The sequence below is a fragment of the Thunnus thynnus genome, chromosome 22 (genome assembly GCF_963924715.1).
Source record: "Thunnus thynnus chromosome 22, fThuThy2.1, whole genome shotgun sequence".
Taxonomy (NCBI): domain Eukaryota; kingdom Metazoa; phylum Chordata; class Actinopteri; order Scombriformes; family Scombridae; genus Thunnus; species Thunnus thynnus.
The window spans coordinates 18,654,244-18,669,145 of NC_089538.1; the positions used below are offsets into that span (position 1 = coordinate 18,654,244).

The 14,902-nt window shown below is 38.0% G+C and overlaps 1 protein-coding gene across 1 annotated transcript; it reads right to left on the minus strand.

The window, feature by feature from the left end:
* Window positions 1-3: 3 nt before the first annotated feature.
* lpcat4 (lysophosphatidylcholine acyltransferase 4) lies at window positions 4-13,930 on the minus strand. The gene is made up of 13 exons (XM_067579875.1): window positions 13,425-13,930; window positions 11,362-11,725; window positions 8,955-9,067; window positions 7,988-8,048; window positions 7,612-7,670; window positions 6,107-6,141; window positions 4,887-4,941; window positions 4,450-4,532; window positions 3,485-3,610; window positions 3,189-3,345; window positions 2,422-2,514; window positions 1,474-1,609; window positions 4-757 (listed from the first exon to the last, which is right to left on the minus strand). Exons 1-13 carry the CDS (start codon window positions 13,518-13,520, stop codon window positions 585-587), a joined length of 1,551 nt encoding a protein of 516 aa, XP_067435976.1. The 5' UTR covers window positions 13,521-13,930; the 3' UTR covers window positions 4-584.
* Between the last annotated feature and the right edge of the window lie 972 nt (window positions 13,931-14,902).

Genomic DNA, 14,902 nt, shown 5'->3' on the forward strand with positions numbered 1-14,902 from the left:
GCATTTAAAAGAATTCACAGTTTAATTAAATGTTAAACAATATAAATGCAGAAAAATGTCAGAATAATTCATTTACATAAAATAAACTTTTTGGATTAACAAATGTGTCCCTTAATATAAGAGGGTATTTGATAAATAAGACATTTACAGTAACGGACTGCTTTTTACAGCCTCTGGAACGACATGTAAACAAGATTTCTTGAGAGTAATTTAAAAAAGGCAAACTGGTAAACAAACACACACACACATACACACACACACACTAAAGTCCTCAAACACACACACACACACACTTACTTCAGAAATCCACTGTAGCATTTAGATACAAGTTAAGTCGTTCTTCGGCTCCTCAAAGTCAGCAAGATGGTTATAAAATGTTACAGTGACGAGTATTTTAAAAATACATCAATATATAAACACACAACCTGGCACAAAAACATAAAAATACAATCGTCTGTTGCTGATTACTCTGCTTGGTCGGTACTGTTAACGCTTGTACATCATAATAAACCTTTTTTTGTACCCAACTGTAAAAAGAGAAATCAGACTTTCACTTAATATCACAAACAAACAAAAAAAAGTCTTCATTCCATCTTCTTGTTGTAGTGGAGCGATCCGTTGCTGTCGTGCATGTTTCCGTTGTTGTTCACGGCCTTCCCGTTGGCCATCGGACAGCCCGACCCTTCCTCGGGCTGCAGGTGCTCATTCACCACTCTCTGATAGGTCGGGTGGGACGTCAGCGCTCGCAGCAGGTCGTCTGTGGAAAAAAAAAAAAAAAAAGAGAAAAGTAATGAGAAAAGTGCTTTAACGCTAAACTATCATATAATGAAACATGATTGTTTACTGAAGCGTCCATCAGCTAATAATTAATTAACAATGACTTGAGATTAAAAGGACAAGTTCACTATTTTTCAGTTGTGTCTTAAAACAACACTGAAACAAGTTTGTTGACTTCATATAATCACTTGAGGGCAAGATGAATGCCAGGACTTGAATATCGTCTAACGGCTTTCGCTGCCAATAATTGTAACAATAACAAACAATAACAAAATTAGAAATCAAAAATAAACAGAACAGACAATTAAGGATTAAGAAGAAGATAAATTGTAAACATAAGCCTCCACTAATTCTTATGTGTCATTTTTACAGGATTATGCTTGTGAACATGTATTTGTGTGAGCTGCTCATATTCAAAAAGGCAGCAAACATTGATGCCAATAATAATAATAATAATAATAATAATAAAATAATCTAAACAGATGAAAACACTAAACTGTATCTTTTCAGCTGCCAAATGTTCAACTTTTGTCTGTGAAATAAAACGACACCGACCCCGGTTGAGTGTTTTTCCACCTGACAGCTCACACACTGATCGTCCTAACAAGTTCACAGTCAGTTTAATATGTCGCCATAAATCGTCAGGATGGATTAAACATCAGCGGTTATGCTAATAAAATCCTCACAGATGTTCACCTTCAGTGAGTCGGCCTTGACTGGAGGCCTCGGTGTAAAGCTCAGCCGTGTTGTGCTGAGGGACGCCCAGCAGCGCCCCCATGAGGTCTGACAGCTCCTCCGCACGCAGGCTGCCTCTGCCGTCTCCGTCAAACAGCTGAAGAGCAAAAAGATGTTTATTATTATAACGAACTGCTTCTCTTCTAGTGTGGATTTGCAGCATTTTGGAGACAAACTCAAGTATATCATGCAAAGTTTAAAAAGAAAAACATTTATTAAATGATTCATTTTTTTAAATTTGTTTTTCCTTTTAGGAATCGGTTCAGACTATATGACCAACAGTCAAACTGTGCTCCTGAATGTGTTGCAGAAATACAATTTAAAAAAGTTTCAGTCCTGATAACGATACCCGGGCTTTGAGTTATCAGTCTATAACAGTGTTTTACTGATAAGCTGTATGTCTTGGTTGTTATTTATTAAAATAATGGTATCAGATACCAGATCGACCCATTTGAGTATCGGTGCATCTCTATCGACCTCTGCAGAATCTGGTGATTTTAGATCGGAGAAATATATATTATTTAAAAGTAGCCAGTGAACCAGGACTGCAACTAATGACTATTTTCATTATCGATTAATCAGTCAATTATTTTCTCGATTAATCTGTGAGTCATTTGAAGTATAAAATGTTTGAAAATGGTGAAAACTGTCCATCACTGTTCCTCAAAGCCCAGGGTGTCGTTCATAAACATCTTCTTTAGTCCAACAATCAATAACCTAAAGATATTTAGAGATGTTTGGACACTTTCTCTTAAAAATGACTCAAAATAATTTATCTATTATCAAAATATTTAGCAATTAATTTTCTATTGATCAACTAATCGATTGATGTAGCTGTTCTGGCAACAGGTTACAATCATCAGACATGTGAATACTGTAACTGCTGTTGATAAAAACAACAATACTCACAGTGAACGCAGTGTGAAGGAGCGACTTGAAGCTGACAAATCCAGACAGAGCAGCAACACTCAGATAGATCTGTCTGAGGTCGACTGTTTCATCCTGAAAACAAACAAACAAATCAAATATTTCATATATTGTATTAGGTCCAAGTTACACTTAATTGCTTTACTTCCTCTTTTCGCCCCTCATTTGTTACTTGTGGATAGAGCAGAAACTGATTTGCTAATCAATAAATTCCAAAAAGAAAACCCAGAACAATTTGTCCAACCAATCATATGACTTGTTTTCTTAGTTTCTACACACATTGTGTCTTGACCAGTGATCAGTAAGCTGTCATTTATTTTCTTATGTTTACAACTAAGATGTATGTGTGTTACCTTTAGAGAAATGTTGTCAGGATACTGGAGCTGTATCACTTTTTTTTTTTTAGCTTTTCAAACTTCAAGAAAAAAATCACAAAACATCTGCAGGTTCGTTGGGTTTGATGCTTTGGCTCTGAGTAAAGTTATTGGTAGCAGAAAATCTGCTTTGGATTCATCTGGGAGGCGGCACTCTGTAATTTAATGCGTTTACTTCTCCAGATCTGACCATAGCTCACAAAGCCTCTGGTGAAAAACAAATATTTGCCTCATATCCAACAGCTCGCCCTCATGACTGCCATAAAACTGGTACGGACAGTTTGCTGCACCTGTTGTCTACAAAAAGTGAGATGTTCCCTCCTGGCTGCAGTTTATCTTAATAGACACACACACACACACAAAGAGTGATTGTACCTTAGAGTAGAGGCCGCAGATAGTGACGGCTGTCTGTCTATCAGTCAGTCCAAGAATAGCGGCGAGCTCCTCTGCACTGGCCTTGAACCCCTGAGCTCCTGACTGACACCTGTCAATCATCCTGTCCAACGCTGCTTCCACTTCAGACGCTCCCAGGCTGAGAGAGAAAGAGAGAGAGAAGAGGGTGAGGAAGAGGGGAAGAACAGGAAAACACATTTTTACAGTCATTAAAGACAAATACTAAAAGAACCGGGACTTAAGTTAAGAGCAAACAGGGAAAACAGATCCTCTCTTACCCGTTTCTGTGCAGCAGTGAGAGCGTTTTCCTGACAGGTGACTCCAGCGGGAGAGAGAGACCGCCCAGTTTACTGACAGGCACCCGGCCCTCCATCACGTAGTCTGTAGCTGGGACTCCGAGGGCCCTGAAGCACAGCAGAAAAACTGCAATTAGACATCACTCACGATACACAGTGCAGCCTCTACTGTATGTTGGCTGCCAGAAGAGCCCAGTTATCCAGTTATGATGGCAGTCCCCCCCCCCCCCCACACCTTTTTTAAAATGGGAAGTTCTGGTTTATTATTACATTACTCCCGTGTGCAAACCCGTCTACTCAAACTATAGTGGTTTTAACCCTGTTGTTCCACTCCTATGGACAGGTGAGTGCAATATGAAACCAGCTGTGGACTAAAAACACTACAAAACATTAAAAAAACCCTGAAAAAAAGCAAAAGGTTTAATTGGGACGAGAACAAAGCTAAAATGTAGATATCTGCTTGAAATAAAATGATGTTCTGTCTCAAGTGACATCTTAAATCTTACAAACGTCCACCATGTTTAGTTAAAAATACAGGAACTGGATTCAGAGTCTGAGGAGGACCAACATGTTGCCCAAATCATAAAAGCTGTTTTTTTTGTGTGAACAATGTGATGTTGCTTCACTTGTAATTCGTCCACGTGGACCAAAAATAAATGAAACACATAAAAGCAACACCGTTTACTTTGTCCCCTATGATTTGGGCAAAAGAAAATTAAAGTGTACAAAATGACAGCAGGTGCACAATATGAAAAAGGGGCAAAACTAATCACAGGAAAAAAAATGGAGCTGCCAGTTTGAAATCCCAGATAAATGCCTGTCAGTCGCTCCCCTGCTCATAATTCATAGTCATTTAGTGAAAACAGCCACTAAAATATGATTGATTGCATGTAAGGTGCAATCTGGCTGATGTAAGTCATAAACAATCGTTATAATGCGCTACTCACTCGGCCATGAGTTTCTGAACATTGTCGGCGTAAAGGTTGGGGTCGTTCTTCTCTTCCTGGGAGGGGTTGTAAACCGGCAGGAACTGCAGGACAATAAAAAGCAACCGTTGTTTATTTTCATTTTTTATTCACAGTAGCAGGTAATAGTGAGAGAGTGAGGGCACAAGTTTACAAGACAAGAAACAAAAGATTCATTTTCACACACTCAAAACTTAAAGAATAACTGTACACTGAGCTGAAAAGTACCGACTTCTGTTTGAAAAGTTTCAGGTCTGTTAAAGGTGGTCAGTAGTGCTTTTGCTGCACCCGTAACCACACCCAACACCGATGTCAAACACAAACACAAACACACCCTGAGTACATTCTCACATCGCTCTTTCAGCAGCTGTCAAGCTATTCTTGATCTGTGCGGCGAAGGATCTGGTGGAGTCACTCACCTCAACAGTCACGTTGGTGTAAAGCTGTGAAGCCGTGTGCCACAGCGCCTCGATCCTAAACGGACAAAGAGTTATAGTTTCAGAAATGCAGAAAAAATCTATAATGTCACAGTGTGTAAATGCTGCTCCAGAGAAAATATAGACTGCAACTTTCCAAAATCCTGGTGTTCAATATTCTCATAGTGGTAATCTGCAAGATTATTATGTTGGCAACATATCATTTTCATATACTGATTAATCTTTTATGTATTCATTTAAAGCTGACTGCATGTTAATAAAAATGACTATGACTATTATAGTCTAACAGAACACAAGCTGATTATCTTTGGAAAATTGCCCAAACAGTCTGACCAGCAGCCAATTAAATGTATTTTTGGATTTTCCTTGCTTGACTGAAATGATAAATTATCAAAATTTTGAGTCGGAGCTGTCCTTTAATACTCTTAATACTAATAAAATGTGTAAAATGTGTGCACATGCATTGATGTCCAAATGTGAAGCCGGTACATGAAATGCATACATGTTGACTGGTCTGATAATGGACTACTTGCCATTTTATTTTAGTTTATATCTAGACTTTGAGAAACACATACTGTAATCAATAAAATAAACAGACGTGGATCTCAGTCTTTGGCAAATCCAACAAATTAAATGCACACATTGGTGTAAAAACCATATAAAAATGTAACTGGACTATAAAACAGCACTACTAAGTGATTTACAACACTGCCCACAATGGTCCAGTACGCTCATGAGATATTAAAGAGATATCTACAACAAATGAACTCTGACAAGTTTATTTTGTTTTACGCTGTGTATACATACACAGTATCATCTTATCACCCAACACCAGTCAACGGAGGCCAGACTTTTGCAAACAGTTCTTAATTTGTTTACTCAAAAAGACTGCAGAGGCCAGAAATGAAAATCCTGCACTTCCTGTTTATGTTAGGACACAATAAAACTCTCCCACAGTGAATATAAGAGCTTTATTTTTCACAAAATGTGTACAAGTTTAGTCACTACTTGATTTTCTTTAAAGAAATCAACTTTCTTGACAAGCAGATCACAACTGAGAGAGCTAGAAAAGTCCTGGAAGCTGTTTATAATTGATTCCCCAAGTTTACTCAACTCCCTAATGTCATGAATGATGAACAAAAACGCTGTCACATTAACATACGTTTGGCAGAAATGTTGAGGATGAAAATGTAAGAACTAACCAGGTTGTTCCTTTGTACGTCCAGCGAACTGTATCCTGAGGAAGATATAAAGACTAATCAATCAGTGGACACTTAACAACATCCTGAGTTGAGTTTGTTTTTAAAAAATATTTGTCACATTCCCTGATAACACAACCTGATGTAAACCAGTATGCAAACACTGGCCTGGATAAATTATTACAGCATGTTCGTAAACACAACTACAGCCTGATAAAATGTTAAGATAGTGCTCGCTAGTGATCTTTGGGAGAAGATGTGAGCAGGAATGCAGAGCAGATACAAATGAGTCAAACAAACAGCACAGTCACGGAACAAAGCAGCTCCTGTATGTTCATTGTTATGCTATTGATACAGGTTGCTCAACTTTTATAAAAAAGGGAGGACACAGTTTGAGTGCTGCTCTAATGACATAGTTTCTGGTCTGACAGCGTCTAGTCTGATAAATTATCTCTAACGTTCTGTACTTGTAAAGGACTTGACATAAATCAAGTCTTATTACTCATCACTTTAAAAACAAACAAAGAACCTCTAATCTGCTCTTGTTGTTTTTTTAAATCATGCAGTCAGGACAGTCTTTCAAACTTCTGTACAATCACGAAGGTGATGGCACAACTTTTTTGTAGCTTTTTGTAAATAAATGAATCAATAAATGCCTTTTAATTGTTTGTGATGATTAACTTACTTTTAAAAAGGGATGTAGCTAGTTAAAATTTAGTTAAGTTTTACAACTCTGAGACCCTGAAATTATGGCCTCCAAATTTAACCTTCCTGTCGAATGTGCAACTTTTGTCCTCCTGGGTCAAAACTGACCCGGTCTGGTTTGATTGTTTACAAAGCATAAAGTATAAGTTATCACCCAATACTTTGTTACATCTTTTTAGACAACTTCATTCCAACTCAATACCACAAATTTTACATTTATTTGTGGAATTTGTGGATAACTGACCTCATTTACATGAAATTATACCTAATTTTTGAGTGAAAAAAGAGCAGAAATTATGAATTATTTTAATTATATTTAAGATCAGAGGAAAATATGTTGATTATCACAGACTGGTATGTGTAAAAGTTTAGTCAGAATACTGTTTTTAAACTATTTATTTTTTCCTTAATAAATGGCAGCACATAATGACACCGGTTGTCCTCCCGGGTCAAAATTGACCCGATCTCGTTTGACTGTTTATAAAGCATAAAGTATAAATTATCACCCAATTCTGTGTTACATCTTCCAACAACTACCACAATATTTACACTACTTTTTGGAATTTATTGTCAATAGACCTCATTTACATGAAATTATACCTCAATTGTGATGAAATAAGGTTTACAGACCCGTAGCTTTAAGTTGTGTGTGTGTGTGTGGATAAAAAACACCTTGGAAGTAAGTGTTGTGTAAGCTGTTGTGTTTTTATGTGGTTTGTTTGGTATTTATGATGTTTTTTTCCCATTACTGGATGTTGTAACCAACTAGCAGATCAACGTGCCACCCCAGTGACTACACTCACCAGTTTGTTGGGGTAATGCAACAGAACAGGTTGGACCGGGACTCCGGACAGGAAGGCACCTGGTGACAGCGAGAAGGGAAAAATGAGACAGGGAGGAGAGACTGGAATGGGTTAACGCTGCAGAGGAGAGAGTGGTTAATCCAGTAGCAAAACAAACAGCTGCTACACCCTCTTTCCTGTCATGCCGCTCATTCCTGAATGATTTGTAGAGACATCAAGAAAAACTGGATCAGATCAGTTTGTTCTCATGACTCATCATTCATACGGTTTAGCAAAGGGGACGTGAAGAAATGCACAACAGCTGGCAGAAAACAGGTTGTTCTTTTCTTTTTCTTTTTGTTTTCATGTGTATATTTGACAGGCTGCCCGTACTCACCGGGTTTGAACTTGATGAGAGCGCTGCCGTTAGTGGTAGTTCCTTCAGGAAACATCAGCATCTAACCAAGAAATGGAAAAAAAGCAGATGAATTTACAGGGTTGTCTTTTTTTGACAGTGTTAAGGGGAATCTGGCCCTTGTGGGTATGTACATATGGAACTGGTTTCAATATGCTCTGCTCCTTCTGTTCCTCCTCACTGAAATGAACATACAAACTGAACAAAGATTAGCTTTACAATTTACAAACTGTAATTAAAGTCACAATAAGCAGTTTGTCCACTGAAAGTTAGTCCTAAAAACTGAATCTAATCCTGTTCAACTGTTTGCTTTGAGCCTGAAGCAAAAAAGCAAACAGTGAATGCAACTTATTATTATTATATTTTCTTTTTTATTCAGGATGTTCTTAAATTTTCAAGGTCTGTCAGCCGAACATTCAGCTTTCTTGTTTTTCTGTTTCTGCTCCAGCTTCCAGCTGCGAATGCTGGCATCATCTTGACTGGATGATTGGATAGTGCGTTACCATGGTAACACTATCATTTTCTTTATAAAAAAAAAAAAAAAAAAAAATTGGTACTCCAATGATTTCATATTGTACTTCTAAAAAGTTTGGGGACATAACCGACAGAAGATATCCTGACTTTCAGATCATAAAATGGTTAGAATTCCAAGAACACAGGATCCTACATTTCCCATAATGCAGTTTGAATGGTAAATTAACTTGGATTAAGGATTTTTTTTCTTAGACATGAAAAATGTCCTCCAAAGCCATAAAAGATGGTTTCCAGAGGCTCATGACATCTCACTACAAGTAAACTGATCTTGATGTGTAAAATTAGTGGAATACCCCTTTAAAAAGAGGCTGGAAGACTACTGCCACCATGGAGGCAGTTAATAGAGTGATGACACCACTTTCACTGTATTTCTTGTAAATAAACATATCTTCTCAATCCTAAAACATCTTCTCACCTGCGGCCAGTAGCCGTTAGAGGTCAGCCTCTCTGCGAGCTGGCCGACGGCCTTTTTCCTCGACTCTGGATCTTTCCTGCTCACCATCACGGACTGGTTGAACTCCAGGAGAGCTGGCACACAAAACACACACATAAAAAAATCAGAACCAGAACTGAGGGGAGGAGTCCAGAGCAAGAAAGAAGGACAGGAAGTGACAAAGAAGGCAGAGCAGATTAGATGCAGAAGCCAAGAGAGTGAGTCAGTTGTTTATCTTTGAGCTTCCTTACATACTTTATTCCCTTTAGACCCCCCCTATTCCCAAATATTATTCCTGGTTGTTTGCCTCATAGTTGGACATCATGGGGCAGGATTTCCCATCTATGATCACATAGCACAGTTTCTGCCAGCAAACCACTAAAAAAAGGGGATTAAAAAAAAAAAAGGGGGTAAAACATTATGTCATCCAGGCCTGATAGGTGGTTTTTCTGCAGGGCGAAAACTCCCCAGACTGATTTACAGCTCCTCTTTTCCACTTTTACCCTTCAAATTCTCGCTGCAGGGAAGTAAAGCAGATACAGTACAAGGAAAGGACGAGCAAATGAGGAAAGATCAAACTTTTCATGCGCTGAGTATGCAAATCTAAGTGGTTTTAAGTTCACATGAATTTCTAAAAATACCATCCAATGAATTCAGTTTGATTAAAAAAAACAAAAAAACCCCACAAAAAGCAAAAACGAAAACATGTTTTTCGTCTAGAGTACAGTCAAAAGTCATCTCATATCTGACTGCACAGTGTGTGACAGGCCACACTGAATATATGTCAAACAATCTATGTCATTTACACCTGCTTACCCTCAACTAGAGGAGGAGGAACATTTCAGAAACAGGTAAAGAATCTAAAGAGGAAAAGTTATCGCTATTTATCCAACGAAGAAAAGACAAAACAGGTAAACACTGCAGCTCAAACATTAGTTTTCAGGTGTAGATATGAGCAAGAGTGATTCAACTTTCTATCATTCTCCCCTCTCATAGGAGCATTTAAGTCCAACCCACCCCGAGGGGGAAAACAACTCATTGCTCTCCATTGACTTTGTATTGCGTGAAGGCGCCTCCTCCTCACCTCTGCCTGCTAGCAAACAATGGAAAAATGCTGCTGTGTGGTGGGATGCACGACCAACAGGATAAAGAACCCAGATATATGTTACTGTAAGCTGCCAAACCCGAAAAACTGATCCTTCAACAAGACAAACGTTGATATAGGGTTGTGCGGTGGACAAGACAGACCCGACCTGAGCTGCACGAACAGCCTGCCGCTCGAAAACCTCCGTAAACACGACATGTTTACCTGAACACGCTGCTAATCCCAGAGAACACACATGAAAGTCAAAACACAACAGCTGTTTCATTGAAAGGTAATGCAGTGTTTGTAGTAGACGTTTAAATCACAGAATAACTAACCTGCTAACCGTTAAAAGAGCCCGAACAGGAAATGATTGCATATCTGTGTGTGTGTGTCATTTCCCCACCTATGTTTACAAACTGTACTCGCCGTATCAGCTGTGAGAAGCGTCAGCCTGTTATGTAATGGAGTTTTCTATCTCTACTGTAGACGTGATGTCAGCTCCTGCATTCATGTATTGCATCTTAATTTAATGGATTTCCACATAAGTGCTTCCCCCCCCCTTTTCCCCTCATTACCACCAATGAGGTGGCTCAGTGGCCGGCAGATCAGTCTGTGGTTGAACTGGGCAGCTTCCAGGTATGAATGTGTAACTGTGTGAATGTGATCAGGGTGTTCCTGGAAAAGAGAGCACTCAGAACTCAGCTGAATAAATTAAGGTTAGAAAAAAAAAATGCTATAAACTACCTTTTCCTCTCTGGCTGACAGAGTGCTGAAATCCTTTGACATAATGAAATCTAATGTTTTTAATCAGCTGCAGGCTTTTTGTTAGCATTTCAGCTACGTCTCAGCTTCCTCCCTCAATCACACGGCTGCAACTAACAATTATTTTCCTTATTTTCAATTAATCTAATGATTATTTTCTGGATTCACTGTTGGGCCCTTTAAACCTAAAAATAGTGTTCAGTCTCCTTCAAGTCTTCAGATGTTTTGTTTTATCAAACCAACAATGAAAAACCCAAATAGAATCACTTTATAATGATATAAAAAGAGAGAAAAACAGCAAATCCTCACATTTCAGAAGTTGTGACTAACTGTAAATTAACCAATCATCAGCATTGTTGTTGATTAATTTTCTGTTGATCAATTAATCGTGTCAGCAAAGTCAGATGATCCAGCTACAGTTCAGAGCTTGTTAAATGAGGTAGGATCATCTGTGTGTGTGTGTGTGTGTGTGTGTGTGTGTGTGTGTGTGTGTGTGTGTGTGTGTGTGTGTGTGTGTGTGTGTGTGTGTCAGCCCCTCACCTCCTATGACGGGTATGTTCGTGTTCTCCGACCGCGACACCACCGTCGCCAGCTGAGTAGGAAACAGAACCACCATGTCCAGAAAGCCGCTGTGCGGTGCCACCACCAGCACAGGCGCCTCCTTCAGGTTCGCCCTGCGACCTTTCACCTTCACCCACATGAAGCCCAGGAAGAAGAAGACGGCCCGGCTCAGGAACCAGATGATCGGGTGGAGGAGCCAGCACCGCCAGCCGGTGACGGGCCGGGAGCATTCCTCCTCAGACAGGCCGGCAAGTCGTAGTCGGGCGAGAGGCCACATGATGAGGAAGAGGAGGGTGCCCAGAGTGATGCGTAAAGGGAAGAGGACACTGCCAAGGATGATGCCCTGAGGATTAAAGAGGAAGAAACCATTCTAACAACATGACTGAATACCATATTGTTCTGAAACTGAATCTTTTACTTCTATGGCTGCAACTAATGATTATTTTCATTATCGATGAATCTGCCAATTATTTTCTTGACTAATCGATTCATCATTTGTCTATAAAATGTTTGTAAATAGTAAAAAATGCCCGTCATAATTTCTCACAGTCAAAGGTGACGTCTTTAAAAGGTCTTGTTTTGTTTGACCAACAAACAAAAGCTGCAAAAATATTCAGTTTACTATCTTGTATGACAAATAAAAGCATCAAATATTCACAATTGTGAAGCTGAAACCAGCAAATTTCGGGCATTTTTATTAAAAAAAAAAAAAAAAAAAAGACAATTATTTAATTATCAAGATAGTTGCAGATTCATTTTCAGACACTTTACTTTAATCAATTAAGAAAATGGGTACCATTTTTGGACCATTTTTGCATGTAAACTGTATTAAAAACTAATAAAATTATTAAATGAATGTTGTCAGATGTAATATTTAAACAGTGGAACACAATAACTTGCATTGACCATCAGTTTTAATGTGGTTTTATATGCAATTTTGCATACGTTTGCCATTTCCTGGTGTATTCTAGCGTGGGAAAAATGTTTCTCATTACTGTCTGGATGCTGATTTCGGCCATGTTGTCCAGCCTTACTGATGTCATAATCGAGTTATGTAAATGTGTGGTATGTTGTTGTTGTTATTATCATCTGTCATGTCTGTGAGCTTTCTATTCCTGAAACATTTACAGCTCGTCTGCTTTGCTTAAAGCACCGCAGTCATACTGTACGTGAAGAGACTCTTTGTTCCCTACTGAAGTTAAAGCTTTCATGTGAGAATGAAAAATTGAAACAAGGCGTGAATGAAATGGTTTTAGATCATTATAAAAAAAAGGGAAATGTTGACTATAAATACATTAAGCATCATTATCTCACTGGAATTAAAGTGTTAATAAGTTAGGAGTCTGTTTTGATGACAAACTCAACTCTTGCCAGTTAAATTCAGCAGTGGAAGACGTATTCAGATCCTTTACTTAAGTGAAAGTAGTAATACCACACTATAAAAATACTCCATTACAAATAAAACTCCTGCATTTAAAATCCTACTTAAGTATTATCAGCCAAATGTACTCAAAGTATTAGAAGTACTCGTTATGCAGACAATCAGCCCCTTTTTTTGTCAAAAATTGGAAAGTTTGACCTCTTCGGGCCTCAAACAATTATTTATTTGGTGCTGACAACTCATCTATACGATAAGGAGCCACAACTACACACAGGTGTTATGAGCCAAAAAGTTTGGAAACTACTGGTTTAATCCTCAATATTTTTCTTTCTTCTTGCTTTCTAAATCTGAGAAGTAACTACAGCTGTCAACTAAATGTAGTGGACAATATTTCCTTCTGAAATGTAGTGGAGTGGAAGTATGAAGTACCTTAAAATGGAAATACTCAAGTACAAGTACCTTAAAATTGTACTTGAGTGTAAATGAACTTAATTGCTCTCCACCACTGGTTAAATTACTGCCTGATTGGTTTCAGGTGGCAGATTTTGGGGGCCGAATACAGCCTGTTTGACCTCTGTCTCTTATTATATGACTTTCTGCATCTCTACATGATTTTTTAAGCAACAAAAATCAAATATTTAGGCTTTAATTTGAACGTTACCCTGATCCTCTGAGCTCTGGTCAGCTTCACGTTGTGAATGAACGGATGTGGATACTCGTTGTGCGTTGATGCTGAGTGACAGTCGTCCTTCTCCATGGCGACGAAACAAACCTAACGGACAAGTTCACCTTAAAAAATACTTTTTTCCCCCCACAAAACAATTAAAACAAAAGAACAAACACGCTCTTATTAATTGAAGGAAGGTGTAAAGATTAAAAAAATGTCCGCAAAAAAAGTTTTACTTGGTTGTCACAACAGTTTTCAACAGTCTCCACTTTGTTAGAAAACCGTTAGTGTCTCGCGTAGTCAGATTAAAAAATTGAACGTAACGGTTACGTCGTATTACGCCCAAAACACAGATAAATTAACACCATACAACGATATCTACTTAAAAACAGACGGTATCTGCCCCCCACACGGCGAAACACAGACGCTCAACAGAGAAACTTCCATGCTTTCTTTCTTGTAGTTTCTCCTCCTCACCTGTCCCGCCCCTTCACAGCCTGACAGCCCGGCCCACCCGACTCAGGGGCGGGTTGGGCGAGTCAAACCGGTCCGGTGATGGGCAATGTCACTATCCCAGGACTTTTTGGGGAGCATGTATGGAAGCCCATTTCAGCCAGGAAAATAAAATTATTATTATTATTATTATTATTATTATTATTATTATTATTAGTAGTAGTAGTAGTAGTAGTCGTAGTCGTAGTAGTAGTAGTAGCAGTAGTAGTAGTAGTAGTGTAAACTTTATTTATATAGTACTTTTCAAAACACAGTTGAAAAGTGCTTTCCAGAACAGATTAAGATTAAGTGTAGAATAAAAACAAGTGAAATGACAGTGATAAAAGAGGGATAGAAACTTGACAAACAACACATTTACTATTAAAAAAAGCCTCCCTGAAAAAGTAAGTTTTGTTTTGCTAAGTTTGCTAAGTTCCTTATTAAATGATAAATGACAACCATAGAAATATTCATAGTAAGTCAGAAATATGAGATACTGATTAATTTTTTATTTTATTTACTAAGTTAAAATTGTGAGAATTTAAGTCAAATTTGACTTGTTTTCATAATTCTGACATAAAATGACAACATTTACATACAATGCCTCATAATAATTTTTATTTTAAGTCCAATTTTAAAACTTTTGACTTAATTATTGGACTTAATGAATTATTATTATGGTATTTTTTATTTGTATCGTGCCTTCCTTTTCATTCATGATTAACCCTTTGTGTTGAAAATGGGATTCCTTGACTTTCTTTCTTTTAATTTGAATGTTTCTTTTAATTTACGGCCAATTTGACTTGAATTTCACTCAAATGTACAGTAAGAAATACACAAAAACAAGATTTCTTAGGGATAGCATGTCCAAGATAGCCATCACAGCTATGTTTGGGATATGCAGTGGGAAAAACATCACTACCAGCAAACACAAGTTAACTTAAATGTGCGTATGAAAGTACCCACAATTTAAACATTTT